At 47.3% G+C, this 20,594-nt stretch overlaps 1 protein-coding gene across 2 annotated transcripts; it reads left to right on the top strand.

Annotated features, from left to right (window-relative positions):
- Positions 1-503: 503 nt before the first annotated feature.
- On the top strand, positions 504-20,480 carry atp2a2a (ATPase sarcoplasmic/endoplasmic reticulum Ca2+ transporting 2a). 2 transcript variants are annotated; one of them, XM_068717470.1, is made up of 21 exons: positions 504-1,118; positions 2,361-2,378; positions 2,465-2,547; positions 4,898-5,002; positions 5,789-5,927; positions 11,761-11,841; positions 12,492-12,577; positions 12,725-13,189; positions 14,573-14,661; positions 14,827-14,929; positions 15,095-15,226; positions 15,327-15,446; positions 15,539-15,757; positions 15,844-16,179; positions 16,370-16,590; positions 16,670-16,872; positions 16,962-17,047; positions 17,130-17,263; positions 17,374-17,491; positions 17,746-19,211; positions 19,758-20,480. In XM_068717470.1, the coding sequence occupies exons 1-20, from the start codon at positions 1,001-1,003 to the stop codon at positions 18,013-18,015; spliced, it is 3,126 nt and encodes a 1,041-aa protein (XP_068573571.1). In that variant the 5' UTR covers positions 504-1,000; the 3' UTR covers positions 18,016-19,211; positions 19,758-20,480. The 2 variants fall into 2 exon arrangements, with proteins under 2 accessions (XP_068573571.1, XP_068573572.1); XM_068717471.1 differs by having other exon boundaries at positions 510-1,118; positions 17,746-17,866.
- The last annotated feature ends 114 nt before the right edge of the window (positions 20,481-20,594 follow it).

Genomic DNA, 20,594 nt, shown 5'->3' with positions numbered 1-20,594 from the left:
TGATTGTGACGGACTATTATAATAATAATAATAATAATAATAATAATAATAATAATAATGTTACGCTGTGAAACCGTGATACTTTCAAAGGTTCTCATACTTCTCATTCCATTGAAACCCTGAATAACCAACATGCCAAAAGTGAGTTTATGTGGAAACAACAACACGTGTTGCTTCTCGTGCAACTTGAACGCTACCCTACATGACACATTAAAATGATTTATTATTAACTAAAAGTAACGATTATGTAATAATAATGCGTGTCTTTACATTTAAAAAAACTATATATATAATACATTACATTAATAACGTCACTTAAGTCACAACACTAACTCTTATGCAAATGAAGCCGATCGCTTCCTGGTCTACATAACGAGGGAGACCGCAGGGTTTGAATGGGGCACCATGTGGGACACACGGACGTATGTGATCCAGCCCAGTTCGTCTTCCTGCGTTTCTTATTCTGTCTCCCTGGTTTTGAGCGCAGCTGACGCCGTTCGTCCAATGATATGAGTCCACATGCAGCGCAGCGAAGAGGGGCAGCAGTGAGGCGCTTTGATAAAAAGACAGACTGTCAGCACCGCGCGGAGCCACAAGAGAGCTGCGCCACGCTGAGACACGGTAACACCGGAGGACCTGGACCGGGTGAATGCAGTCCTCAACGCGACGCACACCGCCGCTGACGCTTGCGCACCATTTTCGGAGATAAAAGAGGACGCGGAGAGTGATCTTCACCCGCACAGAGGAAGCAGGACTTTGGCTCACCACAACATTTTTTTTTTTTTTCCGCGTGAAGAAAATCTTAACTGCGTAAAAGAGGGGGACGCGTTAGACCGCGGCGAATAGCTAACGATAGCTATCCCGAGAGTGACTGCACGCCTCGGCTGATTCATTAGGAAGTGTTGACAGATTTCAAAGAGGAAACGTGAAGGCTGTGGGGTTTCTTTTTTGCGTGAGTGTGCGTGCGTAAAGCTGTGTGGGAAGGAGCCGTCTGTCCGCCATGGAGAACGCTCACACGAAGAGTGTGGAAGAAGTTTATAGTTATTTCTGCGTCAACGAGAGCACAGGACTTTCCCTGGACGAGGTGAAGCGGCTGAAGGAGAAATGGGGCCTAAACGGTACGACACACTTCCACTGTAGTGAATGAGACTCATGTTTAAACTAAAGGTGAAAAAAGCAAAATGTCTTGTCATTGTTACATGGCCAGCGTGAGCACGGTATGCAGGATATGGGGTAAAAGTCAGCAGCACCACCATGCTGGTGTTACCACCGGCTCCACGAAGCGATCGGGCTGACGTCATCACCTGTGACCTCGAGGGTTTCCCGTCTCCGGCGAACGAGCAGATTAATCACGTGTTATCGGACACATTGTAACAGTGTGTGGGTCGGTTCCGTGTAACGCACTGTAATCACGACTGTCACTGTGACATTGTGGACCGTGGCTGTGGAGTGTGGAGACTTTGTTGACCACAGTGACCTCTTTTTTTGTTGCTGGCCTCAGGATCAGTGTAGTAACGTTATCCGCCAAGTTAATCTCTTCTGTTCCAGCCTTAAACAGCTGTTTTTATATTAATATCACCCCGGGAGGTCATGGAGGGTATACCCCCCCCCCCCCCCCATTTAAATCACTTTGACCTTTACATTGAGTGGACTTTTCCTATTGTTTGTCTTCCCATTGTGTAATAAAGGTGAAGGGAGTGGACTATACCACTGTTGGAGAATATAGAATATAGGAATCCTGCTTATTCGTTTTAATGAATTAACACATTGTTTAACAGTCACTACTTTATTATATGGGTTTGATACAAAATCTGCCATCTTGTAACAATAATAATAATAATAATAATAATAATAATAATAATAATACATTGTATTTGTATAGCGCTTTAAAAGGTACTCAAAGACACTTTACATGGTAAAAATAGAAATGATAGAAGTAACTACAGTAAGAACAGAATATATGACACAACAGTAAGGAACATGAAAAAGATCCATAACGGACTCACTAAACTCATCCAGATTTAAATGGATGAGTTTAAGGTGCCTGTAGAGGATGTGTGATGACTAAATCAACAACATGTTGAGTGAAACTGGAACCACTGTTTGAGCTCAGAGCCAGACGTCTGAGATTCAGCTCTTCTAGTCAGCTCACCTCTGGTCTCCTTGTGGAACAAGTTCCATCACCAAACAGGAACTGCATTTCTGCAAATGTCAATTCTTTTTATTTACAAAATAAGTATTCATTCACAACTCACTGTCTTTTTCTTTTCTTTCTGGTCTGTTTGCTGTGCGGCGCCTGGATTGACTGTCATCTCTACACACACACACACACACACACACACACACACACACACACACAGAGCTACCAGCGGAGGAAGGTAAGCACTGCTGTCACCGGTTCTGGTTCTGTCGTTTTGGAACACGATTCTGTGATGGATTGTTCTCTGAACTCTCTTCTCCACAGGGAAGTCTTTGTGGGAGCTCGTCCTTGAACAGTTTGAAGATCTACTTGTTCGTATTCTTCTGCTGGCCGCATGTATATCTTTTGTAAGTATTTCACCACATTTTCTAGCACGGTTCGATGAAATGCTCTTTTGTTGTTTTCTGATTCCCACTATTGCTCCCGTCTGTTACTCTACAACCTGTTGAGAGAGAATCTAAAAAGGAGGAGTCAACGCTTCCTACAGATATTGCTCCCTCGCCACCTCAAGTGTGTTTATGTGAAGTCAAAATTGTAGACGGGGTTTATTATTAAGCCCTGCGCGTTGACTGGCAGGGGTGGGGGGGTGATTTACGCCGTGCATGGTGCCGAAGTGTGAACGTCTTCGGCTTGTTTAACCCGGCTGGGGTTACACTCGCACATTAGGAAGCTAAACAGCTGAGAAGGCTGCAGCGACCCATCTGAGGAATGGTGACAACAGCAGCAGCGGCATTGAGTTGCCATCACCATGTGCCGAGTAAGACATTTGAGTCGTCAAGCATGACGGCTGTGTAATGACTTACCCCGGCCTCCCTCGGGCCTCTGACTCTGACTGCTGCACAGATACATGTTTAATAGTGGCCCTTATGAGATGGCATCATCAGCACGCGTCAAAGCGCCTTCTGAAGCTAAACCAAACGTACATTTACATGTAGCAGTAGTAGTAGTAGTACTTTTTATTGTTGTGAAGACGAGGATTCATGTACATCCAATATTTATTTTTGCGAAGTTAGTTTCACCAAATTTAAGTTGAAAAAACACAAAAAACAACCCTCAAATAAGCATGTTGTTATTTTGTTCTGTGAAGGATTAAAATGCACAATTCATTTCTGCAATATTACACTTTTCCCCTCCTTTGACTCTCCAGCACAGTAGATTAACGGCACGGCATGCCGAGTCCGGTCAGGTGATACAGAGGTGTCAGTGGCTGCTGTCTGACGGGGGAACAGAGCACCACTCAAGACCAAATTTGGGCCCTCGCCCCTCAGTGGGAGGGCTCTTATCAGACTCACACACCACCCTCAACATCAAATGAACCCTAGCCGTACTTTGATGAGTATCCAGTTTGAACGCTAATTCAAATCAGAACCGTTTGGTTTCTGTATAAGCTTTTCGTCAAACTTAATTCACGTTGGTGTTGAGGGCGCTACGCGTGGTTTTTACCCACGATCGTTAACGTATATTGTTTGCATATGTAATACGGTTGAAACAAGAAGTCGATTAGTTTGATCGACAAATAAAAACAAACTATTTTGATGTTTAATCTTCATCAAGCAGAGATATGAATCGGTCTCTTGCCGAGTCTGAGAAGTGAGGTCAGTGTAGAAGCTCCTTAATGCATTCTCTCTAATGTCCAGCAGGGGGCGACTCCTCTGGTTGTATAGAAGTCTAGTCTAAAATGACTCTACTTCTCTCTTGATTTATTCCCTCAGTAAACATTGTAAACATGAGTTTATGGTCTCAATCTCTAGTTTACAGTCTTCTTCACTACAGCATGACGTTCATTCAGAGTAAAGTGGGTGATGAAGCAGGGTAGGCTTTAGGGCGGGGCTACACAGTGATTGACAGCTCACTACCCCGGCGATGTCCGGTCTGTGTCGTCGTCTCACAACTTGTGTTCTTTCACGGCGTGTTTTCACTAATTGGTCATCTTGTTCGTTGTTTTGCAGATTTCTTTTCATAAACTCATGAGTACATCTGTGTTAAACACCAGTTTAACTTTGGGGCTTCTGTGTGATCTGAGTAGAGCTCTATTGAGCGGCGCGCTTCTGTATTAAAGTGCGATTAAGAGTTACACTTGTCATTTTGAGTTATGCCATTTAATGTCTTTGGCATCTGCCACAGCCAGATACTTAGGTCTCACGGAGGTCGACTGCTTCATTACATTATGTTACATTAACTACTTCAGACTCACGGAGTCTCAGGAACAACAAGCTAAATGAGACTCCAGGTCAGAACATCTGGCAGTAAGAGGCTCTGATGTATTGGGATCGATGTGTTGTTATAGTTGCTACAGCTGTCTTGCACTGCTAGCAGACTAAAGTTCAGAACATTTAGGTTCCTCTCAGTTCATGAAGCTTTATGTAAAGAATGTTTGGGATGGTCCTCAGCTAATAACAATCTCTGTCTTTGATGTCAAGCTTCTGGCCACTAACAAATAGCTAAACCCTATTATTATTATTATTATTATTATTATTATTATTATTATTATTGTTATTGTTATTATTGGAATGAAACACTGAAGTCCAGTCCAGTTCATTTAAAGGATCACTCTGTGACGTATTCATCCACAGAGAGGAGATTCTTCAGGATTTCTTCTGCTCTGTTCCCTTCCTCTAATCGTTGTTATAGAATTCCTGTTGTGTGAAATGACATTTTATTTCATGAATATTGACGTGTTTCTCAAACTGTGTTCAGGTCCTGGCCTGGTTCGAGGAGGGAGAGGAAACCATCACAGCCTTCGTGGAGCCTTTTGTCATTTTGCTCATTCTCATAGCCAACGCCATCGTCGGTGTGTGGCAGGTGAGACGCTTCAACGCTGTGTTTGTATCGCTCTGCAGCTCCTCTGTCTCTGGGGAATAGGTCTGGAGATTAGTGAATTGAATGTTCTACTTTCATTGTCCAAATCTAATGCATGTTGTTGAAGGGAATCACATTTCATTCTGCAGCGGAATGATGACTTTAATCTACAATAGTTGTTCATGTTTCCAGCTTTTGAAACCTAGCTTCATTGATTTCATGATGATCCAGCATTTAAACACATGCAGTTCATTTCAATGCCCGTTTGTAAATGAATGCACAAGTTAACGTTAGTATGGTGTTGAAAGCTTGTAAATGGAACCGTACAGGGTGCTGTGGAAAAAACACAATCCCATTGGAGGTTGTATCAACATGTAAAGAGAACTACTGATGTTAGGTACTCCACTGTAATCCAATGTAATCCAGTACCACAGCCTGCTAAAGTATCCTACCTTCATCCAGCTGATCCTTCATCCAATGTAACACTATCTGAACCGCAGCACCTGCACCTCTCTGATGCACTTTCAACAGAAAGACTTTTGTATTTGGATTGCATAAGATTTAATTCTTGGCATATGATTATAGAATGTTCACGACACTTAATTAAACTTCAGATCAATTTATTTAAACAATGTGAACAACCTAGATGTCTCCAACCAAAACCTGATGAAAATACACATCCAGCATATAAAACCCAGAGCCTCCTTAAAGGGAACTGTAGTCCAGCAGAGCCAACGACATGTACGTCTGAGCTAAGAGGAACACCGACTCTCCTTTCCTCCCCGACAGGAACGTAATGCCGAGGATGCCATAGAGGCGCTGAAGGAGTACGAGCCTGAGATGGGGAAAGTGTACCGGCAGGACAGGAAGACCGTGCAGAGGATCAAGGCCAGAGACATCGTGCCCGGGGACATCGTGGAGATCGCCGGTAGGCTGATTTTAAAAAGCGCGCGGCGTTGTTGCTGCGATCGTTGTCGTGTACGGTTGTATGCGTCGCTCAGACTAGAGCATCAGATATCCAGCCAGGAGGCAACGCCACATGAACCTTGAAAGTCAATTTAACGCCTCTGCAGCTTCCATCAATATACTGTTTCCCCGTGAAAGACTTCTCTTCTTCCACATGTTGCTTTTTTAAAGATTAAAGAAGAGATGTGTGTTTTGAATGTGATGCTGCTGTCCGGCTCTGCCTTCGGGTGAAGCCTACAGATCGAATCAGTCCACGTATGGACATGGATCACATTTAGCACAAGCTTGAGTTGAACCCCCCCCCTCCTCTCCCATCCCCATCCCCATGTGCCACTGCAGAGGTGACTCACCCTGCAAGAGTGATGTATTTTGAGATGCTCTTATTAACCCATTGTCTCAAAGGGCTGAGCATGTATGCTATCAAGGCCCACTTTTCTCACACACACACACGCACACACACACACACGCACACACACACACACTTTGCGCTCGCTCTCGTAACGCCGTCCTATGCATCCTCACAGCTCGTCCCGACTCATGCAGCATGCAGTGATTCATGCTGCTGAGTTCCAGTCAGCGTATTTCAGCAGCAGAAATCCTCAGGATGTAAAGCTTTGAGTGCTGTTTCCCCCCGCGGCACACACACACACACACACACACACACACACACACACACACACACACACACACACACACACACACACACACACACAGTATACATACTGTATATACAGTTCTGCAGAGGGATGATCAGACGGATGTGCTGTGGAATGCTGATGTCCTTAAAGCGCCAGTCTTATCTTGATACTCTGTTTAACCCGTAGCTTTTTCTGAGCATAGCGGCAGGTTGTATTTTTAGCCGTCATAGGCCGTTTAGATTTTGGAATGCTGTATTTATAGAGGCAGTGACAGTCGTGAAGATGACAGGTGTCTGGTCCCACCCTGTGCGCGCCCCACCCGTCCGGCTCTGGGGAGCATTGCTACAGCGAGTGACGCGGTACAGTGTTCGGCGGGACTCCTGGGTAACCTTGGAAAGGACAAATGGAGAAGGACTGCGCTGGGAGTTAAAATGTATAATTCATCCGGTGTCATACGGCGCGCGCTGCGTATAATTTGGTTTAGGTTGACGGTGCTAATTATGCCATTTTTGATTATGTGAAGCAGAGTGTAGAAAGCTTAATTATTTGGCTTCGGTTTAAAAGAGAACTCTGAGTCAGACGGCTCCCTCTTGCATAGAAGAGACCTGGTTATTTGAACACTCGATGAGGGAAGCTGGAGGCTTTGTTGTCAGCAGCTTGGGGCTTTCTCAAAAAAATGCAGCCCAGCAGGCGGCAAGACCGGATGTTTTATCCTGCAGTCAGAAGAAGCTCATCAGCTTAGCGTACTTCCCAAATCCTCCAGCTATCTTTTTACAAAGGTTCCTGTCAGGCTCCCTTTTCTTTTATATTTTCCTGCATAATATCTCGCTGAAGCGCCAAAGTGACCCCTGCCATGCGGAGGAGGAGCGCGATGACGCAGATGCCGGCTGCGTGTCTTCTGGGCTGAGGTAGAGGACACGGAGACGAGCCCTCTGCGAGAAGAACGGGACGCCGGCTGCAGCCAATCGGTGCGGGCGCTCTGTTGTCGGGGCGCTGCTGTGGGTTTTAAACGCTGCCTCATCGCTCGTCAGTCACACGCCGACTGAAACGAGTTTACCGCAGACGTTTGAGGAAGGCTTGACTGATTGTCATCAGCAATGTTAGGGTGTGTGTGTGTGTGTGTGTGTGTGTGTGTGTGTGTGTGTGTGTGTGTGTGTGTGTGTGTGTGTGTGTGTGTGTGTGTGTGTGTGTGTGTGTGTGATGCATTTCTTAGACTTTTCTCTTGGCTAGATTAATTGCCGGTTGTCCCTGTCCAGTCTGCTGTCCTGTTTAGTCCTCTGACATCAATGTTCGCCGTGGTACATACATGGAAAACTAGTGCCAACAGCTCAAATGTGATGCAGGATCGCCATGCCCCACTTCACTAGCGTTAGCTGATGGTAACGCGTGGAGCTCACTTGCTCCTTCCTGTGGATTTCAGCCCTCTTTATAACCCGGCACACACTGTCTGTTGCCAGTTTGCAGTTTGGTGTTGAGGGCTTGCGAATTTTGGCTGTTGGCCTTTTCCTCTGAGCAGCAGAACTCAGCTGGTTTGTTCTCTGCTGCCTGTGAAGTTGTGGTGCCTGGTAGAGACGGGGGCTCATGTGGGCAGCAGTATGGGGGGGGGGGCTTTCATCTCCTCCTATTGTGCTTGAGAGAGAGATGACCTTATAGGGAAGCGCTTCGCAGATAGCCGTCCCACCCCCACCGTGCTCGATGCACAGCGACCCTGCCCGTCAGCACCCCTCGCCCCGCGCACGGATTCCAGACACCATGGATAGTGATGTGACATTTAACGTGGTCTGGCAAGCGTCCATTGTCACAGAGGGACGCTTTTGGCAAACGTTCCCGACTTGTCAGCGAGACTGAAAAGAAAGCGGTCTCATCTTGCCGACCAGGAGGGCTGGCTTTCTGTATTCGTGGTGAAGTCCTGCAGAAGGGCTCAGAGGTTTTCGCCAGGCGCACAGCTTAGTGAAGTATTCATGTGAGGCTCTGTGTAAACTATGCCTGTGAACACATTGATCAAAACGCTCGGTGTTATCGGTACATGAATCTGAAAGTATCACCTTTTTTGCGCCAGTAATTCTCCGTTATTAAAGCTGGCTTCTAGTCTTTTTAACAGATTGTATTAACCGTAAGTCACACCGTACTGACTGCTGGGACTCCATGCTATGCTGTGTGGTTAAAGATGGGATAGTGAGAGGTCAGACTTTAACCCCCGGTGAGGCTTTAATGAGGGGCGACCGCTGAACGTGTTGACTTTAAGACATGAGGAGAATCCACCCTTTTGACCTGCTGTTAGCAGAGAAAACAGTCTATACTTAACCTGATCCTGGTTTCACATGAACATGTCAGCGTCTGACAGAGCTGCCAGGACAAGCTGTGTTGAGCTGCATTCAGTCTGCTCATAGATGCTCTGCTCTCTCAATACCTTGTGAAATGTATTAGTGGAGCGGTTGATCTTGACATGGATTTCATTTTGTCCCGGCTAACGGGAAGGGAGCACTAAAATGTTCCCAGCGCTGGGATAAGTTCCGTCACTATGGCAACAGAAACGGTTGCCCCGCTGCCGCTTAAGATTCATAACGAACGAGCAAAGTGAAGCAGAGAGAGTGAAGAGGAGACGCTGAGGTCAGAGGTGAGGATCAACTCCCGAGTCACCTGACGACGTTTGCGTCTCCTACCGGCCACTGCTAGCTCAGCATCACTTACTCTGCTGTTTGCTGATGAAATAGCTATTTTTCTGTAGTGTCCACCTTTACATGCTCACCATAATGCACTGCAGTACAGTGTAGCACCCATGTAAACCATGCAACAACCTTCCTGTGCTGAGTCATGGTCACACAGTCTCTCTAGTGCACCTGGCTGCCAAAGGTGAGAAAGGAACATCTCCGTTGAGCAGATAAAGAGTGAAACGTTATTATTACATACATTATTATGTTTTTTGATAACGCATCCATCTGGATGAAGTATTTGCATAATTGTGCACATGTAAATGTGGCTGGTGAGTTAATCGGTGAGAGCTGTGATGGAAAGTCGCCGGACGCTTTCACCTGTTGACGGTTCTGAAATGGCCCACTCAGCCAGACAGCAGGTCGGCCTTTTGTTCGGCTGCCATCGGCACATGCGGCCTCCCGGCTGACCCCGAGGACGGTTTGCCTGCAGAACCACGTGTCGTCCGCCAACACACGGCGCAGGCAGGTGCCAGTCACAGCGAAGCACTTCGGTTCAGCCGCTGCCCCGCCCCGCTGTCGAAAGGTCTGTTCTTCAAACGGCACCTGGAGGAGTCCCGCCGGGTGCGATGTGTCACCGGCAAAGTCTCAGCTTTTGTCACTCTGGAAGTTGTGGACTCTGGGACCCGTTGGCAAGCACAAAGGTGAAAATGCGGTCATGCCTGAGGAGCGACTTGGACTGCTACCAAGTAGGATGTTGAGACTAGATGACGGATGATATACACACACACTCCATCAGAGCAGGTCTGCAGTTTAACACGGTGCTTCACAGCGGCACCGCCTCAAACTCAGGCGCTGGTTTCTTTCAAGGATGATTGTCATCATGCTGCATATTTCATATTTCATGGGAACTACCGGCTGCAGTCGGTATATTTTCAAAACGATGACTTTGCACAGGAAGTGTTGCACAACCATGTGATTGTAAGGCTGTTCTGCTTCTATGGAAAAGTTTGTTGGTAATCTCTTTAATCTCTTCCAGGAAGATGGGCTGCATCAAGGTGATTGGTGTTTACCGTCAGGGAGTTAGCTGCAGTCTCAGTCCGTAGGGTGAACTCACCGCTAGCCGGCGGCGCAGCGTCTATCTACCAGCCCGGTAGCGTGACCTTTTTACTCAGAAGTGAGGCTTCCATTGCGTCCGTTGTTCCAGGTTCAGGTGGTTTAAAGATGCATTTCAGTGCTTCTCAGAAAAGCTGTCGATGTCCGCTGACGGGTCGGAGAGTTCCTGGCTCCGCTTTCGGGACATCTAATCAGTTGACCATCGTCCAGCTTCAGCTGCCATTATATGGGCACATTTAAACCTGATCAGCACATCGGGGAACATATTGAAATGCTTTTTCCATTTTTGGCCGCGTGCATTGTTGTCCCGTTGCTATGTTCCCCCTCCCTGCCCTAAAGGTCATGAGAGGTTTTGGATTACAATACGCGTCTCCCTCAGATGGTAATCTGGATTTTGGTGCATTTAGCGAAATCTCTTTACTGTGCAACGGTTTGGGTTTTCACTTTAGCTTTGTCTTATTCTATTTCTATTGTCTTGGCTCTACTTGACTGGCGTCCTCTGTGAGTGTGTGAGTGTGAGCGGGTTTACGTCTCGCTCGCCCGTAGAGATGTATTACGAGTGGGTCGAACATCTTGGCCGATCGGGTTTGCCTGCAACCCGCCGATGAATTGACCGAGTCTCTTCGTCTTGATTTGGTCCTCTTTTAATGTGCGCGTGCAGAATCATCTTCATGGGAACTGAAGCATGAACTGAACAGGACCGTAGATATTTGGCAGGCTGCTGTGGGCTCCTGGTTTCTCACTCTAATGAGACATGGAGTTTTTTGTAACAATCTGACATAATTAGCATTTTGAACTAAGTGGGGCCTATATGCAGACTACGCCCACAGAACTGTGCCATAGCCTGAGCCATTTCCCTAGTTTCCATTGCCTTTATGTACCATTAGGAAGCTGAACTGGGTCACCGCAATTCCAATGTTCCCAAATTGGCCTTTTCCTTTGAGACGGGCCTTTTATGGCTCGCAGGTCCTTCATTTCCTCCTCTTTCTTCGGCTCTCCGTCTCTTCCCCTGCAGCGATGGCAACACTGCTCCGCTGCTTGGTGGCACAGCAACCTGCCGGTAATGAGCATCAGTTTAGTTTACGCTAACGCTGAGCTACTGCCTGCAGGAAACCGACAACAGCTCATCTGTTGAATCTTCGTTCAGCGTACACACACACACACACACACACACACACACACACACACACACACACACACACACATATTAGACCAGGAGTGTATGGGTTTAGTGGAGTGCTATTCATGCAACAATGAGCCATCATATATGATGCCATTACAATTTGATATGAGCCTTAAGAAACTAAATCATGTTTCTGTCTGCGTATGCTCCTCATGCTTTAGTGTGTTTTTGTGCGTTCTCTCTGCTCCTGGATGTTTCTGGTTGTAGTTGGAGACAAGGTTCCTGCTGACATCCGCATCTGTTCAATCAAATCAACGACTCTGAGGGTGGACCAGTCCATTCTGACCGGTAAGACATGTTTGCTGATAACATTCTCCTGATAACATTAAATCTAAATCTGCTTCAAATGTTATTGATTTCATTACATATTGTATATCATCTTCTATCTTTAAAATTTTTGCCCTGTATGTGTTCTTATGTTAGTTTATTGCTAACTAATAATTGTAGCACCGCATCAAGCCTGTTATCCTGCATTTCACTGCACACATTTAAACCTTCATAAATAGAAAGTTACATTTTCATCCAAAGACTTAACTATTACCAGCCAGCCCCTCAAGTCATCTATCAGTTGAATTTGTTTTCACATGTGGCCACATCTTATTTCCTGCTTTTGATAATAGAGTTCAGTCAGCTGTTTCATTGGAGGCTACAGTAGGCTTTCATGTTGTACTTATGTTTTAGCTTTTATAATTATGTTTTAGCTCTCCGCTGACACGCAAAGGTCATCCGAGATAAATGGATCAATGCTCCACCTTCTTTTGAAGAGCGTGAATGAAACCATTGAGCCGGCTGCAGAATGAGTCCAGAGATGCATCATGACTCGTTTGCTTCTGAACTGAAACACTGATGAGCGCGTAAACGATCAGGGAGGCGACGTGAATGAGCTCTCTGTCTAGATGATTTGCAGAGACAAACTGATCCTTCTGTTGTGTTTGTAGGTGAATCCGTCTCCGTCATCAAACACACCGACCCTGTGCCGGACCCTCGCGCTGTCAATCAGGACAAGAAGAACATGCTCTTCTCTGTAAGCGCAACTCTTCGTTATCACGCTTCCTGTTGATCTGCTTCCACTTTGTGTTTGTTTGGTTTCTGTTAAGAGAAACTTGCGTCGAGATGTTGAGTTGATATCTGATGTAGTCGAGCCGACGCGTGGTCCTTGTTGTCATTTCAGGGTACTAACATTGCAGCTGGGAAGGCCGTGGGAGTGGTCGTGGCCTCTGGCATCAACACGGAGATCGGTAAGATCCGCGACGAGATGGCGGCCACCGAGCAGGAGAAGACGCCGCTGCAGCAGAAGCTGGACGAGTTCGGCGAGCAGCTGTCTAAGGTCATCTCCCTCATCTGCATCGCCGTGTGGATCATCAACATCGGCCACTTCAACGACCCCGTCCACGGGGGCTCCTGGATCCGCGGGGCCGTCTACTACTTCAAGATCGCCGTGGCGCTGGCCGTGGCCGCCATCCCCGAGGGTCTCCCTGCCGTCATCACCACCTGCCTGGCCCTGGGCACCCGCCGCATGGCCAAGAAGAACGCCATCGTCCGCAGCCTGCCGTCCGTGGAGACCCTGGGCTGCACCTCTGTCATCTGCTCCGACAAGACGGGAACCCTGACCACCAACCAGATGTCCGTCTGCAGAGTGCGTCTCACACACACACACACACACACACACACACACACACACACACTGCTGGGTAGTTTATTCAGTTCGGTGCTTCGTCGTCTTTGTTGGTTGCCTGGTGTTTGATTGAGGTGACGGCAGTTAGAGGAGCGGCATGAGTCACTTTCAACACGTTTGTCAGCTAGCATGCTAATAGGGAGCGTGACGTGTTCCTGTGATCAGGTATCCGGGATCTTGTACAAGAAGACGACACACCGTCAGCCGCTCCTCTGATCTACACTGAGCCGTTGGATGACTTGCAGCTCTCCTGTTGCATAACTGACCTTGCATCACCAAGCTGCCTGTAGTTCCTTTCTCTTTCTCTTTCTGTGAGTGTGTGAGTGTGTGTGTGTGAGTGTGTGAGTGGCACCCCAGCACTACTTGGCCCCACATTAAGACACGTTGTGATTTATTGAAGTGTGATCCTCTTTCGTTGCCTGGTCAGTGATTCCGCAGCGCTTTGGCACAGCCTGAATGAGACTTTGCCGTTAATTTACAGTTTTTTTTAATCAAACCGTTGTTTATGCCTCTGTATTGTTTGGGCCACATGTTGTACCAGCCATGATTAATAGCCTTGTGATTGTGCAATTACTGCAGCTTTCAGTGTTCTAGTGATCAGGGTTCGTACGGTCTTGGAAAACCTGGAAAAGTAATTAAAAATGGCAATTTTCAGGCCTGAAGAAGTTTTGTAAAATAAACATTCAGTATGCATTCAAATGGGACACATTACTTCATCATAACATTGGACCTTGACCCTCCTGCTTATGTGTCTGGATTGTGGGTCAGAATAGTGTTGTGTTCTGCAAATCTGGCATGCTGCATTTCACACACTGTGTATTGGAACGCTAACCATTTGTCAAATCATCAGCGACAAACGGCAGCAGACGTTTGAGGAAGGCTTGACTGATTGTCATCGGCAATGTTAGGGTGTGTGTGTGTGTGTGTGTGTGTGTGTGTGTGTGTGTGTGTGTGTGTGTGTGTGTGTGTGTGTGTGTGTGTGTGTGTGTGTGACAGCGTCTTGCACTGCGGCTTCTTCCTTCTGAGCTCAGCGTCTCGTCTTTACTCGCTCTCTGGCGATCTCTTCTGTTTACTTCATGGAGAGATAGAAAGCACCCTTTTCTCCCGTTAGGCAGCGGGCCGCCTCGCCCGGCCCTCACACCACACAAACACACTCTGTAACACCGCAGGCCGATCTAATGTCTAAAAAAGAGATCTCGCTCCTTGGGTCCGCCTGACAGTTCTGTGGTTTCTGCTGCCCCCTGCTGCGTCAGTGGAGGAACTGAAACCGCTGGCTAAATGAAATGGAGTCTGTTTGAAAAACTCACATTTTGCTTTCATCCCACCTGCTCTCTTGTCCTCCAGATGTTCATTATCAACAAAGCCGATGGTGACAGCTGTGCTCTGTCAGAGTTCACCATCACAGGTTCTACCTACGCACCAGAGGGAGAAGTGTGAGTACTTCACAGCTGACTCCTAACTAACACACCTGAGGGGAAAGCTGAAATATCTCATTGATTGACTTTAGTCATAGGTTAAAGATGGGTTTTTAAAAATATAGAACGTTGTTGTTATATGAACTGTAATGCACAGGTTAACACTTCTGACTTCACCCTCAGGTACCAGGATGGTAAACAAGTGAAATCCTCCCAGTATGACGCCCTGGTGGAACTGGCTACCATCTGTGCCCTGTGCAACGACTCCTCCCTGGACTTCAACGAGGTCTGAACACACAACCTACATCTACACATATAATAATAATAATAATAACAACAACAACAACATATACTTCTACATACATTCATACACCGCTCTATGTGCGAACTTAAAATCGATCCACCGGTGTTGAAGGTAAACGTGTTAACGTGGATGCTTGTGATGCGTCAGGTGAAGGGTGTGTACGAGAAGGTCGGGGAAGCCACGGAGACCGCGCTCACCTGTTTGGTGGAGAAGATGAACGTTTTCGACACCGAAGTCAACAACCTGTCCAAGATCGACCGAGCCAACGCCTGCAACTCTGTGAGTGACGCCGGCCCGCTCGCCTGCACACGCTGCAGGTTTCCACCGCTGCCGCTCCGCAGCTTTTTGCTCACTCTCTGTGTCCTGTTTAACCGAGCAGGTGATCAAGCAGCTGATGAAGAAGGACGTCACCCTGGAGTTCTCCAGAGACAGGAAGTCCATGTCCGTCTACTGCACCCCCAACAAGTCTCGCTCTTCCATGGGCAAGATGTTTATCAAGGTACACTGAAAGAAAGGAGGACCTTTGGATGGTTTCTCTTTTGATGTCTTCTACCGTGTTGTGAATATTGTATTCCTCTGCTCTACCAACAGGGGGCCCCGGAGGGCGTTATTGATAGGTGCACTCACGTCAGAGTTGGTAACAACAAAGTTCCCCTCACCAAAAGCATCAAGGAAAAGATCCTGTCTGTGATCCGTGATTACGGGACAGGACGGGACACCCTTAGGTGCCTGGCTCTGGCCACACGAGACACCCCGCCCAAGATGGAGGACATGATTCTGTCAGACTCCACCAAATTCGTGTCGTACGAGGTCAGTTGCTTTTATCTAGCTTCTTGTACGGTTGTTTGGATGTTTTCCTGAGAAGCAAACATTCACTCTCATCTCTCCGCGTCCAGTGCGACCTGACCTTCGTCGGCTGCGTCGGCATGCTGGACCCTCCCAGGCAGGAGGTGGCCGCCTCCATCAAGCTGTGCCGCCAGGCCGGCATCCGCGTCATCATGATCACGGGAGACAACAAGGGCACAGCCGTGGCCATCTGCCGCCGCATCGGCATCCTGAGCGAGGAGGATGATGTTGACCGCATGGCCTTCACCGGGCGAGAGTTTGACGAGCTGTCGCTCCACGATCAGCGCGAGGCCGTGACTCACGGCCGCTGCTTCGCCCGCGTCGAGCCGTCCCACAAGTCCAAGATCATCGAGTTCCTGCAAGGATTCGACGAGATCACCGCTATGGTATGAATCCTGCAATGTTTCCTGCTGATCATTAGTGTTTCACAAGTGTTTTGTTTCTTTAACTTGGTTGTGAAGTTGGTCTTAATTCCATCTCTGGAAAAGACGGAAACGTGGTCCGATCCGTCTTGGTTGTGATTTTTTTTTTATTTGCTTGTGTTGCTAATTACTCCTCCGAATTGTTCCTCCGCAGACGGGCGATGGAGTGAACGATGCCCCGGCCTTGAAGAAGGCAGAGATCGGCATCGCCATGGGCTCTGGCACTGCCGTGGCCAAGTCAGCCTCTGAGATGGTCCTCGCCGATGACAACTTTTCCTCCATCGTGGCCGCCGTTGAAGAAGGAAGAGCCATTTACAACAACATGAAGCAGTTCATCAGATACCTGATCTCATCCAACGTTGGGGAGGTGGTCTGGTGAGTCCCCCGTCAGCAGCTTGTATTTCCGTTCAGCGTGTCGGTAGAGTTTGCTGACTGGAGTCATTTCTCCTGACAGCATCTTCCTCACCGCGGCGCTGGGCTTCCCTGAGGCTCTGATCCCGGTCCAGCTGCTCTGGGTCAACCTGGTGACCGATGGGCTCCCGGCCACCGCCCTGGGCTTCAACCCCCCCGACCTGGACATCATGGAGAAGCCTCCTCGTAATGCCAAGGAGCCCCTCATCTCTGGCTGGCTCTTCTTCAGATACCTGGCCATCGGATGTAAGTTGATAATGGAAGGATAATGGGTTTTTGTTTGATTTCCCCTCATGCACTTTAGTCATTTGTGTTTGCTGTGTTTGCCCCCTCAGGCTATGTGGGTGCAGCCACAGTGGGAGCTGCTGCCTGGTGGTTTACCGTCTCTGAAGATGGACCTCAGATCACTCTGTACCAGCTGGTAAGTCGGCCTGTCTGAGTGCTCATCCTTCAGCTCCCCTCGTTTCCTCCCCCCTCACTCCTCCGCCTCTTCCTCCCCGCAGAGCCACTTCCTCCAGTGCGCCCCAGACAACCCGGACTTTGACGGCCTGGACTGCCACGTGTTTGAGTCGCCCTACCCGATGACCATGGCCCTGTCCGTGCTCGTCACCATCGAGATGTGCAACGCTCTGAACAGGTAAACTGTTTCTCTCCGTGACATTGAAGCTCTCATCTGAGGACCACTCCGAGAAGGAAGGAAGGACAACCCGTGTTAATGAATGAATCTGTGTCTTCTCTTCGGCCCAGTCTGTCGGAGAACCAGTCTCTCCTGCGGATGCCTCCCTGGGAAAACGTTTGGCTCTTGGGGGCCATCTGCCTCTCCATGTCCCTCCACTTCCTCATCCTCTATGTGGAACCTCTGCCTGTGAGTTTTACAAAGCCCGTTAATTCAGTGATGACTTGTTGGCGCTGTCATTTAAAAACACGATGGTCCAGTCAGCCGCTGCAGGACACGGGTTGAGTTTCAGCAGTTATGTGTCTGTATGGCTTTCACTACAGACATGCAATGCAAGCTGATCCGTTAGATAGCTGCCTTTTAGATGGGTCACAGAGAGAGAACAACAAATGCTGTGTTTTGCCGTGATGTAACATGAGGAATGTTGTGGCGCTCTCTCCCAGGTCATCTTCCAGATCACCCCTCTGGATTTGACCCAGTGGATGATGGTGCTGAAGATCTCCCTGCCCGTCATCCTGCTGGACGAGCTGCTAAAGTTCGTGGCCAGGAACTACTTGGACTTTGGTAATCAGCTGGAGAAGCCGGCCAGCAAAGGCCGCTCTCTGTCTGCATGTGCCGAGGGCATCTCCTGGCCCTTCGTGGCCGTCTCCCTGCCCCTGGTGCTGTGGATCTACAGCACCGACACTAACGTGTCCGCCATGCTGTGGCCCTGACTGACTCCACTCCACCACCCTCCCTGTGCACCAGTGTGAAGTGGACATTAACACACACATCTAACGCAGTTACATTAACCTGGAACAACTTACAGTCAACACTTGAGGGGGGGGGGGAGGGGGGGGGATGACTTTGACCAACTTTATGTCCATGTGTTTTATTTTACATCACGCTTTTCCTCTCTTTTGATCTCGTTTTGAACAGTTAGGGATGCCCACCGTGTCGGAGCTGTGTTCGAGCTGTACAGAGAATTTACACTATTTTATGATAATTAATATTTTGTAATTTTTGGGAGGGGCTGTGGGACGAGAATGCTGGGTGTGAATGGATGTAATTCTAAGGAAGTAAAATACAAATTTTGGGGGCAAAGACTTGAATATATTTGCCCCGGCATGAACCTCTGTGGTCACTTCTGAGCTCCATGCGTCGTCATTCATTCTTTTTTCTGCGTTAGGCAGAGCACAGCTACCTCAATGCTGTTAATATGATTATTATTATTATTACTACTACCCATTTGTCTTAACAACCATTTCATAGGTTATCAGTGGAAGTGTTGAGGTAAGCGTCGACTTGTCTTGCAGTAGAGCCGAAGCCCACACACACACACACACACACACACACACACACACACACACACACACACACACACACACACTCTAATGTAAAGTGTGTTTCTCTTGTCTCTGTTGCTGGAGGGAAGCGAGGACAGAGAGGTGTCACCAGATTGATTCAGAGCAATTTTGTGTTAAATTTGTTTACTTGAAGAAAACACACTTTTCTTGATTTTATAAGGGTTTTATTTTTTAGATTCTGTCTCAACTGTCGGTCTTAATTTTGCATCTTAATTACAGTTCTCTTTATAATGTATGTATAATGTGCACATACTGTACTTGAACATGTAAAAAGGCACCAAGAAGCTGTTAGTCTTATCAACTGAGCACAATATGGATGACCGGTCATTGGAAGAGTCTGTATATCTGTACATACACACAAAGTAGAATCTCTGTATAGATTTTTGTTGTTGTTGTTGTTGCTGTCGAAATGCTCCGTACATTTACACTAGTTTACTTAAGCCTGGTCTAAGCCTTTCTGCATGCCTGCTCCAATAACACCAGGCCACTGTGTGCGTTGAGGTTTTTGTAGCTTTCCATCTAACTGTTGTTTCTTCCAATGCCTTCCACCGTTTACCTGCAGAGTGAGTACACCTCTCCCTGCATGCCAGCCAGCGCTCGCTCATCTTTTGTGTGCTTGAAGTCGCAGCAGCGTCGTCGTCGCCGTCGTTGCTCGTGTGAAAGACGGCAACGACGGCTCCTCGTATGTTCTGATAGGACTATCGGTTTTATTCTTTTAAATGGTACAACAGGAGGAAAAGTTAAGGAGTTTGAGCTTGTTTGAAAAAAAATAAATAAAATGCCTTCAATGTCACCAAGTGCCAGGTCCACACTGAGTAGAAATAGGAGCCTTTTGGCAAAGACACTGACATTTAAGTGCCCCGACACCATTACAGGACATGGTGGTGTTGTCTCTTTATTTATACATGTCTTTTTATTTGCGTTTGTCTTTTGATCTAATCTTCTGCTTGCCCATAGCATGGCCTTAATATATTTGCTCTTTTTATTAAAATAAGTATCGTTGGATTTAAATGATTTGCTGCTCTGATGTGTTTTTACTTTGGCCTGTGTCCACTGATTTGATTCTTCCTCTTCTTCCTCCTCTTCTTCTTCTTCTTCTTTCTTTGCAGCAAAGGCCGGGTGAGCCCACCTCCACTCTAACTTCCTTGCAGAAACTTTGGTTTTATTTTTGTGTTGTGCATGTGTGTTCTGGGCAGCATATCTTTCAAGAGCTGCATGTCAGTAAAGTAATATGAAGACAGAGGCTCATGAAGTTCATACATCACTTTTAGACTAGCCATAAATAAATGTCTGATTAAAAACTAGCCAATCCCCCATCATCAGACCCCCCCCATCCTCCTGCATGAAGAGCCTTAGATGACACAGTTATCATGCCATCTTTTTAGACAAAGAGCTTAGTACCGTGTACAGTAACTTGTACAATATTGCATTGTGCATGTCCAACGACTCGGCCATCTGTTTTACCAGACTTGTGTAATAGACGATGTATAGTGTTGGTAAATAGAATAGACATTCGTCAGATAGTACAAATGTTAAATAAGCTCAAAAAAACAGTTCATCTTTCCTAAGGAAATACTTTTATGGAATATTTAAAAACCAAACAGCCTTTTTTTTGCTTTGCACCGAGATGTGCGTCGCGTGTGGAGCAGACGTTGCCGTGTCCGGGGCGGCTGTGCAGCGGCGCTCACGTCCCACCGTGAGGACGGCGGGTTGTCCCTCCACTGGCATTTCTTATTTCATTTCTGCCAAACTGCTGTACTTTATTTTCCGAGATGATTGTACACATGAACTTTGGTTTTAGGTAAATAAAACTGTCATACATGAAGAGTTTACACGCCGTTGGTCCTGGTGTCAGGATTCATTTCAGCGATAGTGTGTGTGTGTGTGTGTGTGTGTGTGTGTGTGTGTGTGTGTGTGTGTGTGTGTGTGTGATGAGAAATACTCCA

This window comes from Cebidichthys violaceus, unplaced genomic scaffold (assembly GCF_023349555.1).
Source record: "Cebidichthys violaceus isolate CVI_PGR_0920_01 unplaced genomic scaffold, fCebVio1.0.p SCAF_210, whole genome shotgun sequence".
Classification (NCBI taxonomy): domain Eukaryota; kingdom Metazoa; phylum Chordata; class Actinopteri; order Perciformes; family Stichaeidae; genus Cebidichthys; species Cebidichthys violaceus.
Note: the sequence above shows the minus strand (reverse complement) of the source record. Positions and strands in the feature narration are given on the sequence as shown.

What these genes read in the sequence shown, in the direction of transcription:
- atp2a2a (XM_068717470.1), top strand. Translation starts at nt 1,001, where the DNA reads ATGGAGAACGCTCACACGAAGAGTGTGGAAGAAGTTTATAGTTATTTC. An exon ending in GGACATCGTGGAGATCGCCG is followed by an intron (nt 5,928 to 11,760) that starts GTAGGCTGATTT and finishes TTCTGGTTGTAG; the next exon opens with TTGGAGACAAGGTTCCTGCT. An exon ending in TCGACGAGATCACCGCTATG is followed by an intron (nt 16,180 to 16,369) that starts GTATGAATCCTG and finishes GTTCCTCCGCAG; the next exon opens with ACGGGCGATGGAGTGAACGA.